This window comes from Notamacropus eugenii, chromosome 1 (assembly GCF_028372415.1).
Source record: "Notamacropus eugenii isolate mMacEug1 chromosome 1, mMacEug1.pri_v2, whole genome shotgun sequence".
In the NCBI taxonomy this organism is placed as follows: Eukaryota; Metazoa; Chordata; class Mammalia; order Diprotodontia; family Macropodidae; genus Notamacropus; species Notamacropus eugenii.
The window spans coordinates 221,437,227-221,458,731 of record NC_092872.1 but is presented as its reverse complement, the minus strand read 5'-3'; the positions used below and the strand labels follow the sequence as shown (position 1 = coordinate 221,458,731).

At 37.3% G+C, this 21,505-nt stretch overlaps 1 protein-coding gene and 1 non-coding gene across 13 annotated transcripts in view; both read left to right on the top strand.

The window, feature by feature from the left end:
- MYO9A (myosin IXA) overlaps positions 1–21,505 on the top strand; it is a 342,794-nt gene that overhangs the window by 286,016 nt on the left and 35,273 nt on the right. For all 12 annotated transcript variants that reach the window (XM_072627891.1, XM_072627917.1, XM_072627911.1 and 9 more), the window contains 5 exons: positions 4,300–4,412; positions 5,637–5,794; positions 12,196–12,419; positions 13,031–13,147; positions 20,018–20,206. In XM_072627891.1, coding sequence (XP_072483992.1) covers positions 4,300–4,412; positions 5,637–5,794; positions 12,196–12,419; positions 13,031–13,147; positions 20,018–20,206 — 801 coding nt within the window. The remainder of the gene's footprint in view (positions 1–4,299; positions 4,413–5,636; positions 5,795–12,195; positions 12,420–13,030; positions 13,148–20,017; positions 20,207–21,505) is intronic.
- On the top strand, positions 20,425–20,528 carry LOC140521741 (U6 spliceosomal RNA). The gene has a single exon (XR_011973043.1). It is a non-coding gene; the product is annotated as a U6 spliceosomal RNA (small nuclear RNA).

Genomic DNA, 21,505 nt, shown 5'->3' with positions numbered 1-21,505 from the left:
TTTTCTTATTGTCCTAAGCACTAGACTCCATAATATTCTCTATGGATTCTCAAGTTCACACAAAGGACATGCAGGTGGTTCCTGTATTTCTGATGCCGTATTCACAAGACTTCACTTGAAGCAGTTAGGAGCAAAACCATGAGACTGTAAGGTACCCCATAAGGTCACTTATTCCATTCTTCCCCTGCCAGATGGGACCATATTTAATTCATACAAATGAACTAGATCTCACCTTAGAGAACATTTCTTGTAAATCCTTTCCTGTGTTTGATGATTTAAGAGCTTTCACAAATAAGCAATGCCATCAGACGTATCTAGATTTGAAACTGCCAGATGATCTGTAAAGTAACGTAGGTGGAAAAAGAACCAAGCAAGTTTGGCACATGAATCAGGAAGCATTTGTTAAGTACCTACTGTGTGCCAGGTGCTAAGGTATATAAAATATAAAAAATTGAAACAATCCCTGTTCTCAAAAGCTTACATTCTCTTGGCGATGTGTACATATAATCGATATATACAGACTAATTCTGTACAGAATAAATACCAGGTAGTTAAGGAAGCAGTTGGGGAGATCGGAAAAGGTTTCATGTAGAAGATCATGCTTGAATTGTGTCTCAGAGTAAGAAAAAGTTATCTTTGAGATAGTAGTAAGGATGGAGTTCATTTTGGGAATGAGGAATGGCTAGTACTAAGGCATGGAGACAAAAGGCAGATTTAGGCTTTCTGTAAGGAGAAACTTCCCACCAATTCAAGCCGACTGAAAGTGGAATGGACTGCCCAGGGAAATAATAGGTCCCCCCTAATTGAAGGTCTACTAACAAAGTCTAGATGACCATTTTGTCAACCATGTTTTAGAGGAAATTTTTCATTAATAAGTTGAGGTAGGTGGCTACTGATGTCCCTAATGTAAGGTAAAATAGTAATGAAGCAATGTTCTTGTTAAGTTCTTCAACTGATCAGGCATCTCAAACTGGATGTCTAGTAGACATCTTAAATTCAGTATGTCCAAAATAAAATGTATGCTTTTCCCCCTAAACCTTCCCCTCTCCTACCTTTACTATTACTGTAGAGGGCAACACTATCCTCCCAGTGCCTCAGGCTCCCAGCATGCACATCATTCTGGATTCCTCACTCTCTCTCATTGTTCTTCCCCACCCTCACCCTAAGTCTAATCTGTTACCAAGGTAAGTTGATTTCACCTTTGCAACATCTCCCAAATATGCTCCCTTCTCTCCTCTGACACAACAATCACTATTCCAGGCCCTCCTCACTATATACTTTGATTACTACAATAGCCTGCTGATGGATCTGCCTGCCTCAAGTCTCCCCACTCTAACCCATCTTCTATTCAGCCATTTAAAGTGATTTTCCTAAATCTGAGACCCAACCATGTCAGTCCCCTACACAAAAAAACTGTTTTGGCTCTCTGTTGCCTTTAGGATCAAATACAGAATTCTTTGTTGGCATTCAAAGCCCTTCGTAACCTAGCCCCCTCCTACCTCTCCAGGTTTCTTCTGTCTTACTCCCGGAGACATACCCTTTCATTTAATGATACTGGCCTCCTGGCTCTTATAAGAAAACATTCCATGTCTCTGCTCCAGACATTTTCTCTGGCTGGTCTTCATTCCTGGAGTGTTCTTCCTCCTAAATCCTGCCTGCTGACTTCCCTGGCTTCCTTTAAGTCTAAACTAAAATCCCATCTTTTATAGGAAGCTTCTCCCAATCCCTCTTAATCTTTCCCTCTCTGAATTATTTCCTGCTTATTATTTATATAGCTTGTTTTGTATGTATTTGACTGCATATAGTCTCCCCCATTAGGTTGTAAGCTCCTTGAGGGCAGGTACTTCCTGTTTTTTAATAGTTGTCTGGCACATAGTATGTAGCTAATTTATGTTTATTAATTGATTTATTGATCACATTGAGGTATCTGATTGTTATGCAGTCAGAGTGAACCAGCATGGTTAGTCCGTGGGAAGTAAGTGTTTGAGGGAAACCAGGTAAGATTTTCATGAGCACCTACTGCCTAAGATTCTTGCTTTTTGCAAGACACCTAATGTGGCATGAGATTCAGAATGACACCAAAACTGTTGATCAAGAGGCTTTCTTCTAACTAGTTGATGTTAGCAAGCCCTGGCAATCAGCCCTCTGAACATCACTAGAATAAATTGAGTAGTACATGCCATATTGCAAAGTGAGAGTTGCTACAGCTGAGAACACCAGACATTTTTGTATACTTTATTTAAATAGTATCATTCTTCTTAGTTAAGCAGTTAACAAGTAAATATTCCAATACTGCAGATGAGAGGTGTGAGATAAGTGTAGGGGAACTTGCAGTTCTGAGTTTTGTTTTCTAGATCCCTCTAACAGGACCTTTTTGAATTTGAGAACATTTTCATTGTAATTGAAGGTCAAATACATCATTCAACACTATTTTTCGTTATAATCCATGTTAGAAAACAGTTTAACTATAGGAAAAAAAAGTGTGAAATGATAAGGATAAGACATTATGTAGCACTGGAATCATCAGAATTAAATGAGGGTACTGGAATTCCCATTGATTATAAGTCCCTTCAATTCCTTCCGTTATGTTTTATCAACCTAAAATGACATCATCGCAGAATCAATTTGTAAGGCTTTAGTGAATCAGCGATGACATTTTTCTTCTGTAATGCCCAATGCCAAGCTTGATTTTACAAATGAACATTGAGCTTTTAGACCAGGTTTTATAAAATGCACCTGTTGTGAAAGGTTCTTGAAATATTAAACAAAATGAACTTACATGGCTCCTTCCTACTGGTTGGGTAATGGTAGAATTGCATACCTTTGGTCACCCTCAAATTTGTATTCAAGCAAGTTAGACTATTTTGAATATTGGGCAGCTTGAAAAGGGGTTAAGGGGAAAGAAAGTTGTGGTGAGGAGAAATTATTGTTTGGGTAATTGAAGTGGTGAGTAGATTTATGTACTGATCTTGATATGAACTTTAGATTTTCTTTTAGCATATCCTTGCTCTGCCACTTCTATTTCCCTCCATCCATCACCCATTGCTATAGCTTCATGACCTAGCCCCAGCAGCCTTCATTTCTTCAATTCACATTCAGCATTTTACCAGCTTTCTGCAATTCATTTTGTTCCACTGTCCAGAACAAGTTATTTGTATGGTGAAAGATACCCTTTTTAAAAAATATTCTAAATAAGGTGATACTTTTTCTCTGTTTCTGTTGATAGAGAAGTAGGTGAATGAAAAGGAAAAATAAAATCTGTTTTAAACTATGGGAAAATACATGGGTAACCTTAGTGACTTATAGAACAACTGGCCATGTAAGAATGACTTGTATTTACATAGCACACCTATAAAGCACCTTTACATGTTGCTTGATGGTTAAAGGTCATCTAGTCCAACTTTCTCATTTTACAGGTAAGGAAATGAAGCCAAGAGACTTAATTGTTTGCTTATGGGCACATAGCTAATTAGTAACAGATTTGAGACTAGAGCTCTGATTTCCTGTATGCCCTGCTCTGTTAGGCATTTCTCTGAGTCTTAGTTTCCTGATTTATCAAATAAAAGGATTGAATTAGACAATTGCTATATATTGTCCCTTCCAGTTGTAAAATTCTATGATTCTATTATAAATTGATTTTTATAAATAAAACTGGAGAAAGTATTATTCTCATATTAGAATCCTGGCACAGTTTGAATGGATGGGAAAAGACATTTTTAAGTGATATTCCTGTCCTGAAGTTGCTAATTCAATGAGATTATCTGTTTGTATTTCTTTTTTAAAATACACTACTAAACAGAGCAACCATTTTAATACTCAGAGCTAAATTTAATTTGATATTTAATGAGACTCTATACAACACAGCACATGTAAAGTTCTTGAAATCACCTTTCACCAAGCTTCACAAATAAAGAGTGATCTTTTAAGAGGCAATTCTCTGTTGTACTTAGCTTTTAAAAAATCTGTGGAAATTTTTTTACCTGTTCAGTAAAGGAGTCTAATTTTGGAATTAGCGTGTAAATAAAGGTCCTGCATTTACCTGGACCAGAAGTATGAGCCAAAAGGCCTAATTCATTGCTCTTCAGAGGGCAAACTCCCTCTGCAGACTAGGACATTGATACATGATTTGAGCCTCTGATCAAGTCTGTTTCTTTGCCTCTTACTAATCATATTTGTTTATTTTCATTTCATTGCTGTAACTTCTGGAATTCCTATGTAGTTCCAAGACTTGTGTTTCACTTTAAATGTTGTCAGATTGTCATCTGATTTTAAAGTCTTTCACACCTGTAATTATTACAGACTTTGCAGCGTTTTGCTTCAGCAGAAAGCCAAGCAAAGCTCCATAAAACTATGTCTCAAGGAGAGATTACAGAGTTAACAGCTGTACAGAAGACTTCCGTTGCTGATGGAAGGTATGCTGGGTATATATTTGGAGTTGATGCCCTAAAAGCGTGGGCAAGAAGAAGTGAAATCCGCTCAATGACATCTTTTGCATAATAAATCTTCAGCAATAACATTTTCAGTTGATAGTAAAACTTAGTGTAAATTATATAAAGATTGCTTTTGGTGGAAAGTCAGGGCAGAAGTGTGGTGCGGTGGAAGGAGCTAGAAATGAGGAAACTTAAACTCTAATAAACACCGATTATGCAACTTGGGATGTCACTTAATGGATTTGCCTCATATTTATGTAGTGCTTTTATGTTAGACTGGAGTAGACATTGTAGACGAATCTTTTTTAATTTCTTTATTTGATGAGGAAATGGAGGCCAAAGACATGATGATGATTTCCTCAAGGTCTCAAGAGATTTGGCGTTAGAACTCAGATTCTTGATTCCCCTGTGTCTTCCACCATACACGTCACTTCTCTGGGTCTCAGTTTCTTCAACTGTAAAATGGGAGAGGATGAATTAGATCCTCTCAAGTGTCTTCCAGCATTAAATTTATGAGATTATCTTTGAAACTTCTGATTTTACAAATGGAGCTAGAGAGAAGATAATACATATCTTGATTACATTACTTAAGTGTTTGAATTAATTTCGTGGGTGTGGGGAGGTGTGTGGGAATATATGTATGTGGGGGTCTGTAGAAAGGGAGAGCCTTACTTTGTTGTTTCACATCTTTTGCTTATAACCACAGTGTATGCTTTGGCAGCTTTGCCTCTACAACAGCACAGTTACATGAAACCTAAAGACTAAAACATACAGAAAAATTGCAGGTATCCTTGAAAGGGGCAGGGAGAAGGATAAAAATCTTTAATCATTCAGAGACCCTTTTGTTCCAAATGAAAATATTTATCCCTAGATATGAGTTATGTTAAATCTTGAAGACTACATTTATGGAAATGAGACCAAGTCCTGACACTTAACACAGTTCCAACTTCAGTGCTAAAGTTATGTAACACAATTTTGGAGTAGATCATAACTGGTCTCGGCCCCAAATGTCTCTGGGTACCTGCTTGCTGTCTTTGCAATCTTCTGAGCAGATGGAGTTCACACAGACCTCAAATTGAAAAGGAAAATTAAATAAATATTTGTTCTTTTGGATCTTGGACAACAGAATTAGATTACAAAGTGATTTTTTGGACAGACTCATTATAGATTTCAATATTTTTCTTTCCTTTTTTTTTTTTTTAACAGACCTCAAAGAGCAAAGATGAAATTCTGGGCAAAAGGAAAACATGGGGATAAGAAGACATCTAGAGAAAAGCTTGCCACTCAGTCAGAGTTGTTAGAGTTTTCTGCTGATCCAGAGCCAGGTAGCATTGACATATTTGCTGCCCACCACCATCCTGAAGGTAAGAAGTGGAGAGCAGCTTCATTATATGTTAATCTGAGGAATATTACTGTCACTGTAACATACGGAAAGGAAGTATAGTTCACCAAATCCCCTGATGGAATAGGATAAGGATTATTAAATGAAAAGATCATAAATTACGTTATACCTATCAAAAACATTCCAAGTAAACATGGCACATTCTGTGTAACTGACAATTTCAAGGAGACTAGATGTGATTCTTACCTTCATATATGAAAGATGGTGAAAAAAAAGAAAAAGGCACTTTTTTCACTTTTGCAAGTACTAGTAGTTGTAATAATGAGTAACATTTGTATAGCACTTACTATGTGTCAGGCACTATGTTAAGCACTTAACAGTTATTATCTGATTTCATTCTCACAATAACCCTGGAAGAAGTAGGTGCCATTATTCTCCCCACTTTACAGTTGAGGAAACTGATGCAAACTTAGACTTAGGTGATTTGTCCAGGAGCACCCTAGTGTCTGAAGCAGAATTTGAAGATGTGAGTCTTCCTGACTTTAGATCCAGCACTTGATCTACTGTGACACCTGTCAGTGAGATGGAGCAGAAAACAATCAGTCCCACTGCTGTCCTAACCCCCTCCACCACCCCAGGATTACATTTGTTCTAGTCTTGCCCCCATCCACTAGTGGAAGTCTGTCCTTTTATTCCCACCCAGTTGTTTTTCTACAGGTCAGTCTGTTATGTCTTTCATCTCACCTTGTACATTCTAGCTACTGTCATAGAGCACTTTCTCAGCCAAAGGCAGTTCATCATTCTTTTCCCAGGTCTCTCCTTTTTCCTGATAGTTCTGGGTACCCCAAAGCCTTCCAACTTTTAACTTTCATTCTCTTTACCCTCTCTTTCTTCTTTTTCCCCAAGTTCTCTGTCTGGAAGCATGTTTTAGGCTCGATTCAAATATCAACAGCTTCCCTCTTAAGCACTTGGACTGCTAATCCATAACCCAGTTGCTTCATTCACCCCTAGAAAGTGGACTGCTGTCTGATCAAGGAGCTCTCTTGTCTAAAAATAGTTTATGACAGGAGGAGGCTTACACTTAGTCAAAGCCCAGACTCTTGATACAGCTTCTGCTAAACTTCTGTCAAGAAATTTGAATGACTTCTTAGCTGGAATTCTTTCATATTATAATCGACCACTCAGTTACTTTTAAGATTTTTAACTGTAAACTGGCTTCACTTTTTACTTTCTAATATTTCATACTCTTCAGAAGGCACAGTGTATAATTAAGCCCCATGTGACTCTGTAATCTTTCTCTGACCTAGGTTCTATGTTTGATGTTTGGGATAGTTATTGTTATGCAAATATATCTGGAAACCTCATCAGTTTCATTCTTTACTAATGGAACAAACAAGATCTGTCAGTAAAATAGCAAAACGTTTAATTGGTATACAGTAACTAAGCAAATCACTTAGAAAAATCAAGACACCATGTAAACACACACACATGCAGAGAAACAGGAGTCTTCTCAGACTTTCATTCTGGTTGTAAGGATGAGAATATCCCAGTTTACATTCTGAATTGACTGCATTGTGGTTGGAAAATTCTGATAAAACTATACCTCTTTGCTACTTGACTGTATCTTATAGCTCTGTTGGCATGGTCCCAGATAATTTCTTGTCACGGCCATTTCACTTTGGTTCCAATAATTTTCTGCTTCAGAAATTCTCTTCTTTGCTTCCCCATGGAACCACATTAGTGTTGTTGCTCTTTTGTGAGACTGGCTGACCAACAACACGTGTTCAGCTATTTTGCTAGTAAAATCTATGTTTGGCACTCAAAAAGGTCAGCCTAGACAGGTATCCTATCATACCCCAGGCAGATAGTATTGAAGCTTTGTAAATTGTTTTAAAGTTTCACTAAATGCTCAAAAAGGCACCAACAGTACTGGCAGAGAAAGAATGAAATTAACAACTCTTTCCCTACATTCTTGCCACTATGGTGACATTCTCTGTTTATCTTGTAACAGTCTTGGTTCTGTTAATAGGTTGGAGACAACTTTTTCTTTTCCTTTAGATTCTTAGTTCAACCAAGAGAAAGACTTTTTTGTTTATTGGCTTGCTTATTTTATTATTATGAATTTGAACACCAAAACATGTAATCATTTTCATTTACTTGTACAAAGAAGAAAAGGAGAAAAGCATATTATACCTGAAATTATTTATCTCTTTTAGGTACAACTTGGTTTTTGTTTGTCCTAAGGTATGTAATAAAGTCAGCACATGAATGCCAAAGCTGTCCAGCTTATCTCTGTTTTCCCCAAAACCTCCTTTGGTACTTTGCATTAAAAAAAAAAAAATTCTTTATTGATGCTCTTATTCTTTTCTCTCCATTTTGCATCACTGGATTGTCTCTCTTCCCCCTCAAAAAAATTTCCTTTAATCCTGCCTGGTATTAAGTATAGTTAGGCAAAAAAATTTATACATTGGTCACTTATGAAAATAAGTGTTATTCTGTGCTTCTGGTCCATCACCTTCTTTTTTCAATCTTCTGAATTCATAGGACCAAAGGAGTTTTATGCCATCACTAAACTGCTTTTTATTTATTCACTTTTAGAGAAAAATAAAATCCTCCAAGAGAAAATTAGTCACACCTAAGGTCTGTGCTAGAAAGGAACACAAAGGCAAAGACAGATAGTCTGCCACCACCTCAAGGTGGTGCCTACACACCAAATGATTCTGGAGAGGAGAAAGCTGATTGCCAAAGATTCTAGCCATTCATTACTGCAGGCAGTTAATCCCATGGTGACTCTGTGAACTTGGAAAGCTCCCACATAACCAGGTCAGGATTATATTTTTTTCTAAAGCTTGATGAACTCTTTCTCCTCACAGCTGGCCTCTGAGCCAGAAACTCTTCAACAGTATCTCATTCTGAATGGAGGCTTCCCTATTAGAGACTTCTTTTTTTTCCCCATTAGAGACTTCTTAACCTGTAAAGAAAAGAATTAGGACTCTTCCCAGTTCCCTTCTGACATCTAGTTCTTTAAAAGGTATTAATAGGAAATGCTTAAATTGGACCTTCACCTGATACCCTCGTAAAGAATTAAATGCCTCGTTTAAGAGACTCTTCTGTGTCTTCATGACCAAACCCACAGAACTAAGCCTATGTAATTAAAAGCCATCTCCTGTAAAGTTACCTATCAACCACACAGAATTGGTCCACCTCCAGAATATCCTGCATCCTGAAATTACTTTCTCTGACCATAATCTCCTGATCCACTGACTCTTTTCTTTCCCTCATAAAACCTTAGATCATTCCATCCTTCTCCTTTGCTCCCATTCTTTTCTCTTCTCTCCTCACTTTCATCCTTACCTCATCTTGATTTTTCCATCTCTTGAGAAGTCAAGTTTTGTATCCCTGGGATATAAAAGAAGTGGTGGATATGATGAGTGAGCTATTCTCAGTGGTCTTTTAAATATTATGGAGACCAGGAGAAACACCGAAGAGTGGGAGCAGAGTATGTGTTTCCTTGCTTCTTTAAAAAAATATACATATGAATGTAACTGTGATTCCTGGCAAAATTCTAAAAAGGACTGGTTAGTAATCGGCATTCTAGAAAAAGAATCTCTGATAAAAAGAACCAGCTTGGCTTCATCATGAACATGGAAAACCAACCTCATTTCCTTTTTTTCACAGGTATGACTGATCAGGAAAATGCAAGAAATGTTGTTTACCTAGATGTTACCAAAACATTAGTAAAATTACTCACTCTATTTCAGAAATATTTTATTTTTAAATTTCAACTTTCAAACAAGAGGTAATTTTCTTACACATAGGAAAACACAAAAAGGATTGTAATTGGTACTGCAAATTTCCATTTCATAGTATTTTTTTTAAAGTACCAATAAATTCCATGAATTACTTTCAAAACTGTTGTGCTTTGTCTGTTTTTTCTTATGAACTTCTGTTCTTTTCTGTGTATTTTTTAAATGTTTTCAGTGATTCTTTTTTGGAGACATCCCTATTGGTAACACCCCATCAACAGTTCTTCCCTTATTGGCTCCCTATTACACTGTTTGCAATGGATACTCCAAATCTTCTCAGCTCTCCTCAGACCCCCAAATCAGATTCTCTTAAGAAGGAATATCACTTCTCAAACATCACCAGCTCTCTCTTCTCCCCAGCACCACAACTCTGTAGCATCATCTGCATTCTCTATTCCGTTGCTCCATACTCTGAAGAAGTGAGCTTTCTCCTTGCCAAGACCAAACCATCCATTTGTGCTCTTGAGTTCATGTCTTAAACTAGAGCCTCCTTCAGGAGCTTTGCCCCTATGATTAAATTCTCCTAATCTTAAGTCTCTCTGTATCTTTTCTTGTTTACTACAAAAATGTTATATCTCCCCTATCATTAAAAAAAAAAACCAAACCTTTGTTTGACTATATCATCTCTTTATACTGTTGTCCTAAATTTCATCTTTTCAGAGCCAAGTGCTAAAAAAAGTATATACTTTTTACCTCAGTTTCCTTATCTCCCACTTCTCAATCTCTCCTATTTTGTTTTCCAAACTGTTTTCTCCAAGGTTACCAGTGATCTCTATTTTGTTGTTATTGTTGTCATTGTTGTGTAAGAATAACTGTATTTCCCTCCTTCCTGTCCTGCCCCCCATTCTATTCTCTCTTTTGACCTTGTCTCTCCCCAAAAGTGTTTACTTCTAATTACTCCCTCCTCCCATTTGCCCTCTCTTCTGTCATCCCCCTCACCCCACTTATCCCCTCCTCCCCTACTTTCCTGTAGTATAAGATAGATTTTTATACCAAATTGAGTGAGCATGTTATTCCCTCCTTAAGCCAAATGTGAAGAGACTAAGCTTCACTTTTTCCCTCTTATCTCTTCCCTTTGCTCCTCCATTGAAAAAGCTTTTTCTTGCCTCTTTTATGAGAGATAATTTGCCCCATTCCTTTTCTCCCTTTCTCCTCCTAATATATTCCTCTCTTACCCTTTAATTTTATTTTTTTAAATGTCATCCCTTCTTATTCAACTCACCCTATGCTCTCTGACTGTGTATATGTATGTGTGTGTGTGTCTGTGTGTGTATAATCCTCCAACTACCCAAATATTGAGAAAAATCTCAAGAGTTACAAATATTATCTTTCCTGTCAGCCTTCCAGGCTGTCTTGGGCTGAAAATCTCTTTCACTCTATCATTTTGTGACTTCTGCTGCTCTAGAATTTGTTTAGAGTCATTTTTTACAGGTATTTTATGGACTCTATGGGGAGCTTCTACAAGTCTTTCTACTCCACCATCTTGGCTCCCACCAATGATCTCTTAACTGCCAGATTTCACTCGTCTCAATCATCATCCTTCTTGGAATTGAGGTACAGTGGAAAGAGCTGTGGATTTAAAGTCAGAAGGCCCTATTTCCCTATTAAATATCATTAGTTTGGAATTGAAGTTCTAACCTGTTGAGAACTTTTAGAATCTTGACTCTCTCATCCAGCATATTAGCTATCCCTCCATTGGGTGCCCTGGAATGACCTCCTTCTGAGTGAACTTAGAACATTTAATGACTGCTCACTGGGTCCAGATATTCAACCAATTCCAAATACAACTACTGATGTGTAGCTCTTATCTCTCTTATCTTTCATAAGAATTATCTAAGATACTTTATTAAATATTTTTCTATAATCTAGGTAAACTATCCTTGTAACGTCCCCTAGATCTGCTGGTCTAGTAATCCTGTCAAAAAAGGAAATGAGGTTTTTCTGGCATTATCTATTCTTCCATACTAACTTTTGTGATCATCTCTTCCTTTTCTAGACCTTCATTATCCATCCATTTGGTGATATGGTCTGAAAATTTACTGTAAACTCATTGTCCAGTAGTTTGCAGATTCTGCTTTCTCTTCCTTTTTTAAAAATCAAGGCATTTTCCTTTCTCATATCCTCTGGCACTTCTCCCTTTCTCTTCAGTCTTTCAAAGACAACAAAGGCTAACATGTACGTTGTGCTTACTATGTGCCAGGAGCTGTGCCAAGTGTTTTACAATAATTATCTCATTTAATCCTTACAACAACCCTACAAGGTAGGTGTTATTATTTATCCCTCTTTTACAGATGAGGAAACTGAGGCAAGCAGAGGTTAAGTGACTTGCTCAAGCTCACATAGCTAGTAAGTTCCTGAGACCAGATTTGAACTCAGGTCTTTCTGATTCTAGATCTTGTGCTGTACCCACTGGCTTAACAAACCTGTGCCAGTTTTTTCAGTAAGCTGGAAATAATTTGTTTTGTTTTTTTTAATAAGTGGGAACCTACCTATGTTTCTGGCATACTGTGGCAATTAGTATATTTATAAAAATGCATGAATACAATGAAATTTCAGAAAATGAGTACAAAGCAGCTAGCGTACTACATTTCATTTGCTCCTTTTTTTTGGATTACAGAAATAGGACTCCATAACCCAACTCCCCCTAGGAGCCCAGACCTCTCTGGAAACTGTAAGAAGGAATTCAAAGAAAACAAAGACCCTTCTCCAAAGGCAAAGCGCAGACGCAGCGTAAAGATAACTAATGTTGGGCTGGAGTCTGTTCAGTGGCAAAACGACTCTGTCCCAATCATAACAAGAGCCAGCGACTTGAAGAGCATGGATGAGTTTCTTCTGAAAAAGGTACATTGGTCTCCTAAAAAGTTCCCTGACAATAACATGGAGTTTGTATGAAACGAGACACTCCCAGTGTACGTGATAGGGTAAGTTAGCTTTGTTAGGGATCTCACCTGGATGAAATTTCCCCCACCAAAGCAGATTAGAATATCTTTCTTACCTAGGATATGATCTTCAAGAGTTGCCTAAGATCTCATGATCTTTTAAGCTGATCCCTGGGTGTATAAACTGAAGCATTTCTATCTTGGTAGAAACTCTGCCAGGATTTGTACTTTGATGTAGTACTTGAAAACCCCCTTTGCATGTTCAGCTCTGTGCAATAGTGAGGCATTAGAGTTGGACTGTAATTAAAAAGTGAAGAGAACATAATATCCAGAAGCAAGCATCTTCCTGATTTGCTAGAGCTTCTCATTTTTCTTTCATTGGTACATAAAGTGAGTAAGCTTCATAGTAATATGTCACTTTGATAAATTAGAGGGTTGGAGCTAATGATAGCTTTGAGATTCTAAACACTGTTAGAGATAACTTACACAATTTCTGCCATCGAAGTGTGGGGAGGTTTTGGTAATAATACAGTTATTATATAAATGTGTGCTGATTCTTTTTCTTGTTCCTAGATGAATGACTTGGATAATGAGGACAGCAAGAAAGATACATTAGTGGATGTTATGTTTAAAAAAGCGCTGAAAGAATTTCGGCAAAACATCTTCAGCTCTTACTCATCTGCACTGGCAGTAAGTGACTATACAGTGAGCAGTTTAATAACAATTCAACAAACTGAAACATTGGGGGGAAGATACAGAGGTTCAGTTCAACCTAGAAGTCTCCAGTCTCCAGAACTCTCTTTTCCTTTATTGGAGAAGATGGGAAAATCATATTTACTGGCAGAGTAATACCCTCAGCTTTTGAGTTTCATATAAAATTTTCTTATTCAGATTTGCTAATTCCTTTTTCTTTTATAAAGACTGTCTCTCCCTATTTCACTTATTTTGGAAGTACAAGAGCATCCCACAAATGATTGGCGTGGGAACTTTAACCTGTTCCATTTCCACCGAGGGTTGGTCCACCACTTCTTAGGCAACCAGGTGGCCTCCCTTACTCCTAGACCGTATTGATGCTAGACTTAGTGCAGAGGTCCAATTAGCATAGACCACTGCAGCTCTAAACGCCTGAGCTAAAGAGATCTTCCAACCTTAGGCTCCCCAAAGGCAAGGAGTTCACCACCACATCCAACACTTTTTTCCAAAGAGATTAAAATCTTCTAGTAACAATTCTGCTTTGTCCAAAATGTGAAAATGCAGTGTACCTGAAACCAAATAAATATATCATTTTCCTTTTAGCTCTGTGGTAAAGTAGTAGTTGAGATTCATACTTGGTTTTCTCTGAGGAAAAAGAAGGTCATGAGAAACAGTTACTCATGTATATACAATTTTAACTTTTGTAAATGCAAAGAACATCCTTATTTTACAGATGAAGAAACTAAAACTCAGAAAGGTTAATTGATTTGCCAGGTCATATGACTAATAAGAGCAGATAGATGGTATAGTGGCTAGAGTGCCAGGCCTGGAGTCAAGAAGTGCTGAGTGACATGGGTCAAGTCACTTAACCCTGTTTGCCACAGTTTGAGCTAAAGAGAAAATGGCAAACCACTCCAGTATCTTTGCCAAGAAAATCCCAAATTGGGATTGCAAAGAGTCAAACACAACTGAAAACAACTGAACAACAATGGCTAATAAGGGGCAGAAGCAGGATTCAAACTCTGCTCTCCTTACTCCAAGTCTAGAGCTTCTTCTGGTGTACTGCTCAATGTCAATATGGTCCTGTCAGTTTCCCATGTTCTCAGAGTTTTATATGTTGCCCATTTATTGTTTTTAATTATTTTTTTTTGTTCGCAAAAATCCACCTCCTTCTCCTACCCACCTCCTCCACCTCACCCCCTCCAGTTGTGGTACTATACGAAGCAAAACAGAACCTCTTGTTATACATATGTATACTGTGTATATACTAGAGATGCTATATATTCATGCTCTTCAAAAAATGAAAAGAGAGGGAAATAATTCACTGAAGTGGAAGGGAAATAAAGGTTAGGAAAAATTATTTCACATACTCAGGGTCAGCAAATACATTTATAGATCTAGATATATGGATTCATATTATCAACGTATATACTGACAAATTTTAACATATAGTAGTATACCTATGTAGATATAGAATTATATTTGTCTTCATCATATTGTTGTCATTGTGTTCGTTGTGCTTCTACTTCTGTTCACTATCTGTTAGTTCCTACAAATCTTCCCAAGTTTCACCAAAACCATTCTCTTAAGTCATTTCTTAGAGTCCATTAGATTGTAAGCTCCTTGAAAGCAGGTACTATCTTTTGCCTTTTTTTGTATCCTCAACATTTAGCACAACACCACAGCTGTTGAAGTTAAACTCACTGGGCAGGCACATAGTAGGCACTTAATAAATGTTTGTTGGTTGATTGATTACAGTACAAAAGAATTTTGTCACATTTCTGTACCATGGCTTGTTCAGCCATTCCCCAAATTATGGGTACTCCTACAGATTCCTATTCTTTGCCACCTGAAAAAGAGTTATAACTATTTTTGTATGTCCCTAGTTAGAGTTTGTTTTGCTTAGAGCTAATCCATCCCTTAATCTACCTTTCCTCTAATTCTCCTTTCTCTCTTTTTCTTCCTATTTCCTGGTTAAGTGAAATGTGCTTCTGTACCCAACTCTGTATATGTGTGTTTGTGTTCATTCTACACTTCTTTGACTAGTTGACGTCAGGGTAAAATTCAAATGTTAGCTATTTCTCCCACACCCTCCTACTTGTATGTATAGATGTGTACTTGCTGACCCTGATTTTGCAAAATAATTTTCCCTAACCTTGCTTTCCCTTCTCGCACCCCCACCTCCAGTATATTCCTCTTTTCCCTCTTTTTCCATTCTTGTTTTAAGATCATCAAGACATAACAGAACCACTCCCAGGCTTTCTAATTAAATGCCCTCTATGATCCCTGATGATGAAAAAGTTCAGAAAAGACATGTATCATCTCCCCATATTTGAATGTAAGCAGTTTATTCTTTTTGGTCCCTTTTCATTGTTCATTCGTGTTTACCTTTTCATGTTTCTCTTAACTCTTATGTTTGATCTTCAGAGTTTCTATGTTGGCCTAGTCTTTTCATCAGGAATACTTGGAAGTCCTCTATTTCGTTAAAAGTCCATTTTTTTCCCCTGTAGCATTATACTTACTTTTTCTAGGCATGTTATTCTTGGTTTTAAGTCTATATATTCTTTGCCTTCCAGAATATTGTATTCCAATTCTTTGCTCCTTTATAGTGGTAGCTGCTAAATTGTATGCGATTCTGACTGTGCTTACCTGCCTGGGAACACCACCCCTAGAGGGAAGGAAGGTTCCCTTTCAATCCTCCTTGGATCTCTGACCTACAACTGGACATTGGCTTCCAGTTGGCTCCTGTTACAAGCGTAGTATCCTAGTATGGGGGAGAGGGGGGCGGGGAGTGGCCCAGTGTAGATCTGTATTCTAGAACATCTCTTGCCTTCATTCAGAGCCTCTCCTTGGACATAGAAAATACCTTGTGTGCTGTATGCTCTTGGTGAGACTTTAATCCTCATGTCCACAGAACTTTTAATCAGTATATGCCAACCTGGACTGGAAAAATGGCTCACTGTGACTTTTTCTGAATTTCCCTATCAGGGAAGTTCTCAGTCTTTTTTTGGAGAAGTTAGAGGAGGGCGGTAAGGAGCTCAGTTTACTACTTACTGCTACTCTGCCATCTTAGCTCTATACCTCCCTCCTCTTTTATTGTTACTGTTCATTTTGTCTGCTGTAACACAAAACACTATATAGGCATAAGCATACATAGATATGTATGTATATGTATATGTGTGTGTGTATATATGTATATATACATTTTTATGTATGTATGTTTATTAGTATTGCTAGCACCTAACCTGATCCTACTCAACAGTTATGGTTATCATTTATACACACACACACGCATGCACATGTGCACACGTATGTGTGTGTGTATGTATATATTCAACCAGAATAACTTAGCCCTCTCCTACTAGAAAATCCTAAGCCTGCTATATTTCATGGTGCACCATTCACCTTACCCTGATGTTATAGATTTAACCACTTTAGTAAACATACATATAGACACTGAATGATGAGCTTTTACTCTTTGGTACAGAATAATAAAGGAATAAAAGCATATATAAGTTAGCATCAGCCCCTAAGGCTATGCGCCCTCAGTTTCTTCTAGAATAGGTAGGTTCTGCCAGTTTATAGCCACACTTTAAATCTTGGAGTTCTAGGAACTTAGCCAACTAGGAATCTTAGCCATCAGATTACTTACACATTCTGAAAATAAAAAAAGAGTTTCATGTAGTAAAACACAGTTCTTAGATACTGATATGCTCATAGGAAGCCAGTGTGAGGATCAAGGTTGGAAAAATCTCTGTAGCCAGGACTCCCTCAGTACCACTTCTTTTGTCTTCATGGATCTTTCTGAGGGAGCCATTTGCTATCCTTTGATTACCTCCTTCCACTGTTTATTGACAGGGCAATATAGGATTCTAGTTAGCTCGTTGATCACCATAGGCTGTGAGAGTGCTGAGGGGTAGAAGAAGGGTAGGCCAGGCAGAGGTTGAGACTCTCTACCCTTGTCACCACCCTGACTCCTCCTCCTGCCCCATAAGCTTCATTTCTACCCGGAACTGCTTTTCATTTTGCCTCATTTTCTCAAAGACTTTATGAGTTTGAAGACAGAGGGGTCATCATCCTCAGACACAGTTTGTCCGATGGGTTTCTAACTATGGCCTTTCTGACGGAGTTAAGGTTTTGAGCTTGAAGGTTGTCAGTGTCGTCTGTGTACTGGGGGATGTGAAAAAAGGACTTTGTAAACTTTAAAGCAAAGTGTCAATGTGAATTGTTAGTACTGTGATGCCACATTTAATATGCAGACTAACAAGCCGTCTTTACTGACACGTTTCTTCCCTGTCTTTGTTTATTTTGTGCTTCCTCTCTCCACTTTCAATTTTTTTCTGTTTGAAAACCACAGTCATGTTGCTAATAGATGTTTCCCCTAGCTGCATGTGTTTGAATCTTGTCAAATTAGAGTTAATGAAGAAACTTTTTGCTGGCCATTGAGTGGAAGGAGAAACAGACTAATTTTCACTCCTCTAAGTCTGCCTAACCGCTTCATAACCATCTTGCCATCCCTCAACTAAGGGTGTCAGACTGTGAGGTCTCCAGAACACTTCAAACATTATAGAAAAATACATGAGGGCCACTGCCGCTGCCCAGAGACTGCTGACCCCCCTGCTGCTGCTGCCACCACTCACTCCGGGCACAGAACATTCAGTCATAGATAAAAATGAGCTCATGCAGAAGGCCAAATCAGCTGAGCAGGCTAAGAGATATGATGGCATAGCCGCCTACATGCAGTCTGTAACTGAACAAGGAACTGAATTATCCAGTGAGGAGAGGAATCTTCTCTCTCTTGCTTACAAAAATGTCGTAGGGGCCTGAAGGTCATCTTGGAGGGTGGTTTTGAGTACTGAACAAAAGACAGAAGGTTCTAAGAAGAAGCAGCAGATGGATCACCTGAAAGAGATCCCAGAATGAAAACTCCCAGAAATATTATAGCCAAATTCTAGAGCTCTCAGGCAAAGGAGAAAATATTGCAAACATCCAGAGAGAAACAATTCAAGTATTATGGAGCCATAGTCAGGATAACACAAGATTTAACAGCTTCTATATTAAAGGATTGGAGAGCTTGCAACATGATATTGTGAAGGGCAAAGGAGCTAGAATTACAATCAAGAATTACCTACCCAGAAAAATTGAGTATAATCCTTCAGGGGGAACAGTGTTATTCAGTGAAATAGAAGATTTGTGGGCATTCTTGATAAAAAGACCAGAACTGAATAAAAAATTTGACTTTAAAATACATGACTCAGGAGAATCATAAAAAGGTAAACAGGAAAGAGAAATCATAAGGGACTTAATAAAGTATTTACATTCCTATATAGGAAGATGATATTTGTAACTCATAAGAACTTTCTCATTCTTGGGGCAGTTGGAAGGAGTATATATAGATACAGAGGGCACAGATATGAGTTGAATATAAAGGGATGATATCTAAAAAAAAATTAAGGGATGAGAAAGAGGAATGCACTAGGAGAAAGGGAAAGAGAGAGGTAGAAGGGGTAAATTATCTCACATAAAAGAGGTAGGAAAAAGGTTTTGCAGTAGAGGGGAAGGTGGCAGGGAACACTTGGACCTTACTCTCATTAGGAATTGGCTCAAAGAGGGAATAGCATATACAATTAATTGGGGATAGAGATCTGTCTTACCCTACAGGAAAGTGGGGGGGGGGGGGGTAGTCAGAAGCAAAACACTTGAGGAGGGACAGGGTGAAAAGAAAGAATAGAATAAATGGGGGAAATAGAATGGAGGGAAATACAGTTAGCAGTCATAACTGTGAAAAACAATTTAAAACAAGTTTCTCTGATAAAGACCTCATTTCTCAACTACATAAAGAACTGAGCTAAATTTATAGATGAATTTGTAGAGCCTTTCCCCAATTGATAAATGATCAAAAGATATGAACAGTTTCCAGATGAAGTAATCAAAACTATCTATAGCCATATGAAAAAAAGTGCTCTCTAACTCATTATTGATTGGAGAAATGCAAATTAAAACAATTCTGGGGTACTACCTCATATCTATCAGATCATTTCATAGGACCGAAAAGGAAAATGACAAAGGTTGGAGAGAACTTGGGAAAATTGAGACATTGATACACTGTTGGTGGAGTTGTGAACTGGTTCAACCATTATGTAGAGCAATTTGGAACTATGCCCAAAAAGTTATAAAACTCTGAATACCCTTTGATCCAGAAATACCACTACTAGACCTGTATCCCAAAAAGAAATAAAAAACACAAACAGGAAAGGATCTGTATGCCCAAAAATATTTATAGCAACTCTTTTCTGGTGGCAAAGGATTAGAAATTGAGGGATGCCCAGCACTTGGGGAATGGCTGAACACATTGTGATATGTGATTGTGTTGCAGTATAATTGTGCTGTAAATAAATGATGAGCAAAATGCTCTCAGAAAAACCTGGACTTACATGAACTGATACAAAGTGAAATGAGTAAAACGGGGAGAACATTGTATACAGTAACTATAATATTGTAAGATGAAAAACTATGAATGATTTAGTTATTGTCAGCAATACAGTGATCCAAGACAACTCTAAAGAACTTATGATGAAAAATGCTATCCATCCCCAGAGAAAAAGCTGATGGTGTCTGAATACAGATCAAAACATCTTTTACAGCATGACTGATATGGAAATATGATTTGCATGACTACACATATATAAACTATATCAAATTGCTTCTTAATGAGGGGAGTGGGCACGGAGGGAATGAGAATGTGGAACTTAAATTTTTAAAACAAATATTAGAAGTTATTTTTATGTATAACTGCAGAAAAATTAAATAAATTTTAAAAATTTTATTTCATAAAATTGTCTTTGACTCTTCCTGTTTCTATAATAGATGGATGAAGGGAAAAGCATTCGGTACAAAGACCTGTATGCCCTGTTTGAACAAATTTTAGAGAAGACCATGAGACTTGAGCAGCGAGACTGGAGTGAATCCCCAGTCAAAGTTTGGGTTAACACTTTTAAAGTCTTCCTGGATGAGTATGTGACTGAATTCAAGCTTTTGGATTGCATTGCAACAAAGGTAAATATGATATATTTGAAAAGTAGAGAACTGAACCATGAATTAACTTGTTGACTACTTGTCAGAATTATTCAAAAGCACTTGATATTTGTTGTTGTGCCTTTCTGTAAATTCTTTACCTGTATTCAAATATGTCATTAAAAAGCAATCTCTAGAACATATTATTTCAGCTTCCCAAAGTCATGCTTTCAGTGAGTTAAAAAAAGTTAAGCCCATGCTTGCTTAGGCAGCACATATACTAAAAATTGGAATGATACAGAGAAGATTAGCGTGGCTCCTGCGCAAGGATGACACGCAAATTCGTGAAGTGTTCCCTATTTTTTATCTGTTATAAACTGTGTTAAAAATAAATTTTAAAAAATTTTTAAAAATAGAAAAAAAAAGTTATGGCCAGTCAATATTAGAAAATTTCATTTGAACAGTATTTCTGTGTCTTTTCCAAAACTGTATTTGAAGATAATGCCTATTCCATTACCCATTGTCTCATATATAAAAACCTAGGTGAAAAATCTTCAACACGAGTAAAAAATTTCTTTTTAGATGAATTTGTAGGCTTTGGGCAGAGGGGAGGAAGCATGTAATACACACAGATGGTGAGGCCTACATAGCCCAGCAAAAGTTTTAACTTTTGTCCAGAAACTCAGTGCTAAATTCACTGCCTCTGTGCAAATTAAATCACCTATACTATTTGATAATAGCTATTCTTCTGTTCCTTTTAGTTGTTCATTTTTATTTTTAATCAGACTAACTTAGCTTATTAAGTTGTTTCCAAACCTTTTTGGAAGTAGTTGGACTGTAAATTATAAGTAAATGATTCTCTGAAAGATCTTTTTTTAGATTGAGATTAAAGTCCATACATAGCTTGAGGCATAACTAACTGGTACAGAAAATTCTTCACTTGATAAACATGTTATTTAGAGATTTCAGTTTTTGATACAGATACTAGGGAGATTTAGGTTGGTCTTCTCAGTTGTGCTCTTCTTCGGGAATAATAACTTGTTTATAAAGGAGAGATGTTGTTTGTTATAAATGAAAACCATGTAAGTATTGTAGAATTGTAGACCTATTGTCATATGCAGTATCATACAGTAGAAAGAGAACTGGCTCTGGAATCAGGACCTAGCTTATAATTCCATTTTTCTCATTTATTCCCTGTGTGACAGTAGTCTGTATGACCACTTTACTTCCCTAGGCCTCATCTTCTGTAAAATGAGGGCACTGGATTTGGTGGCTTCTAAGGTGATCCCTTCCTGCTCTAGAACTATGATCCTATTTATTATCCATTTACACATTCTTTCT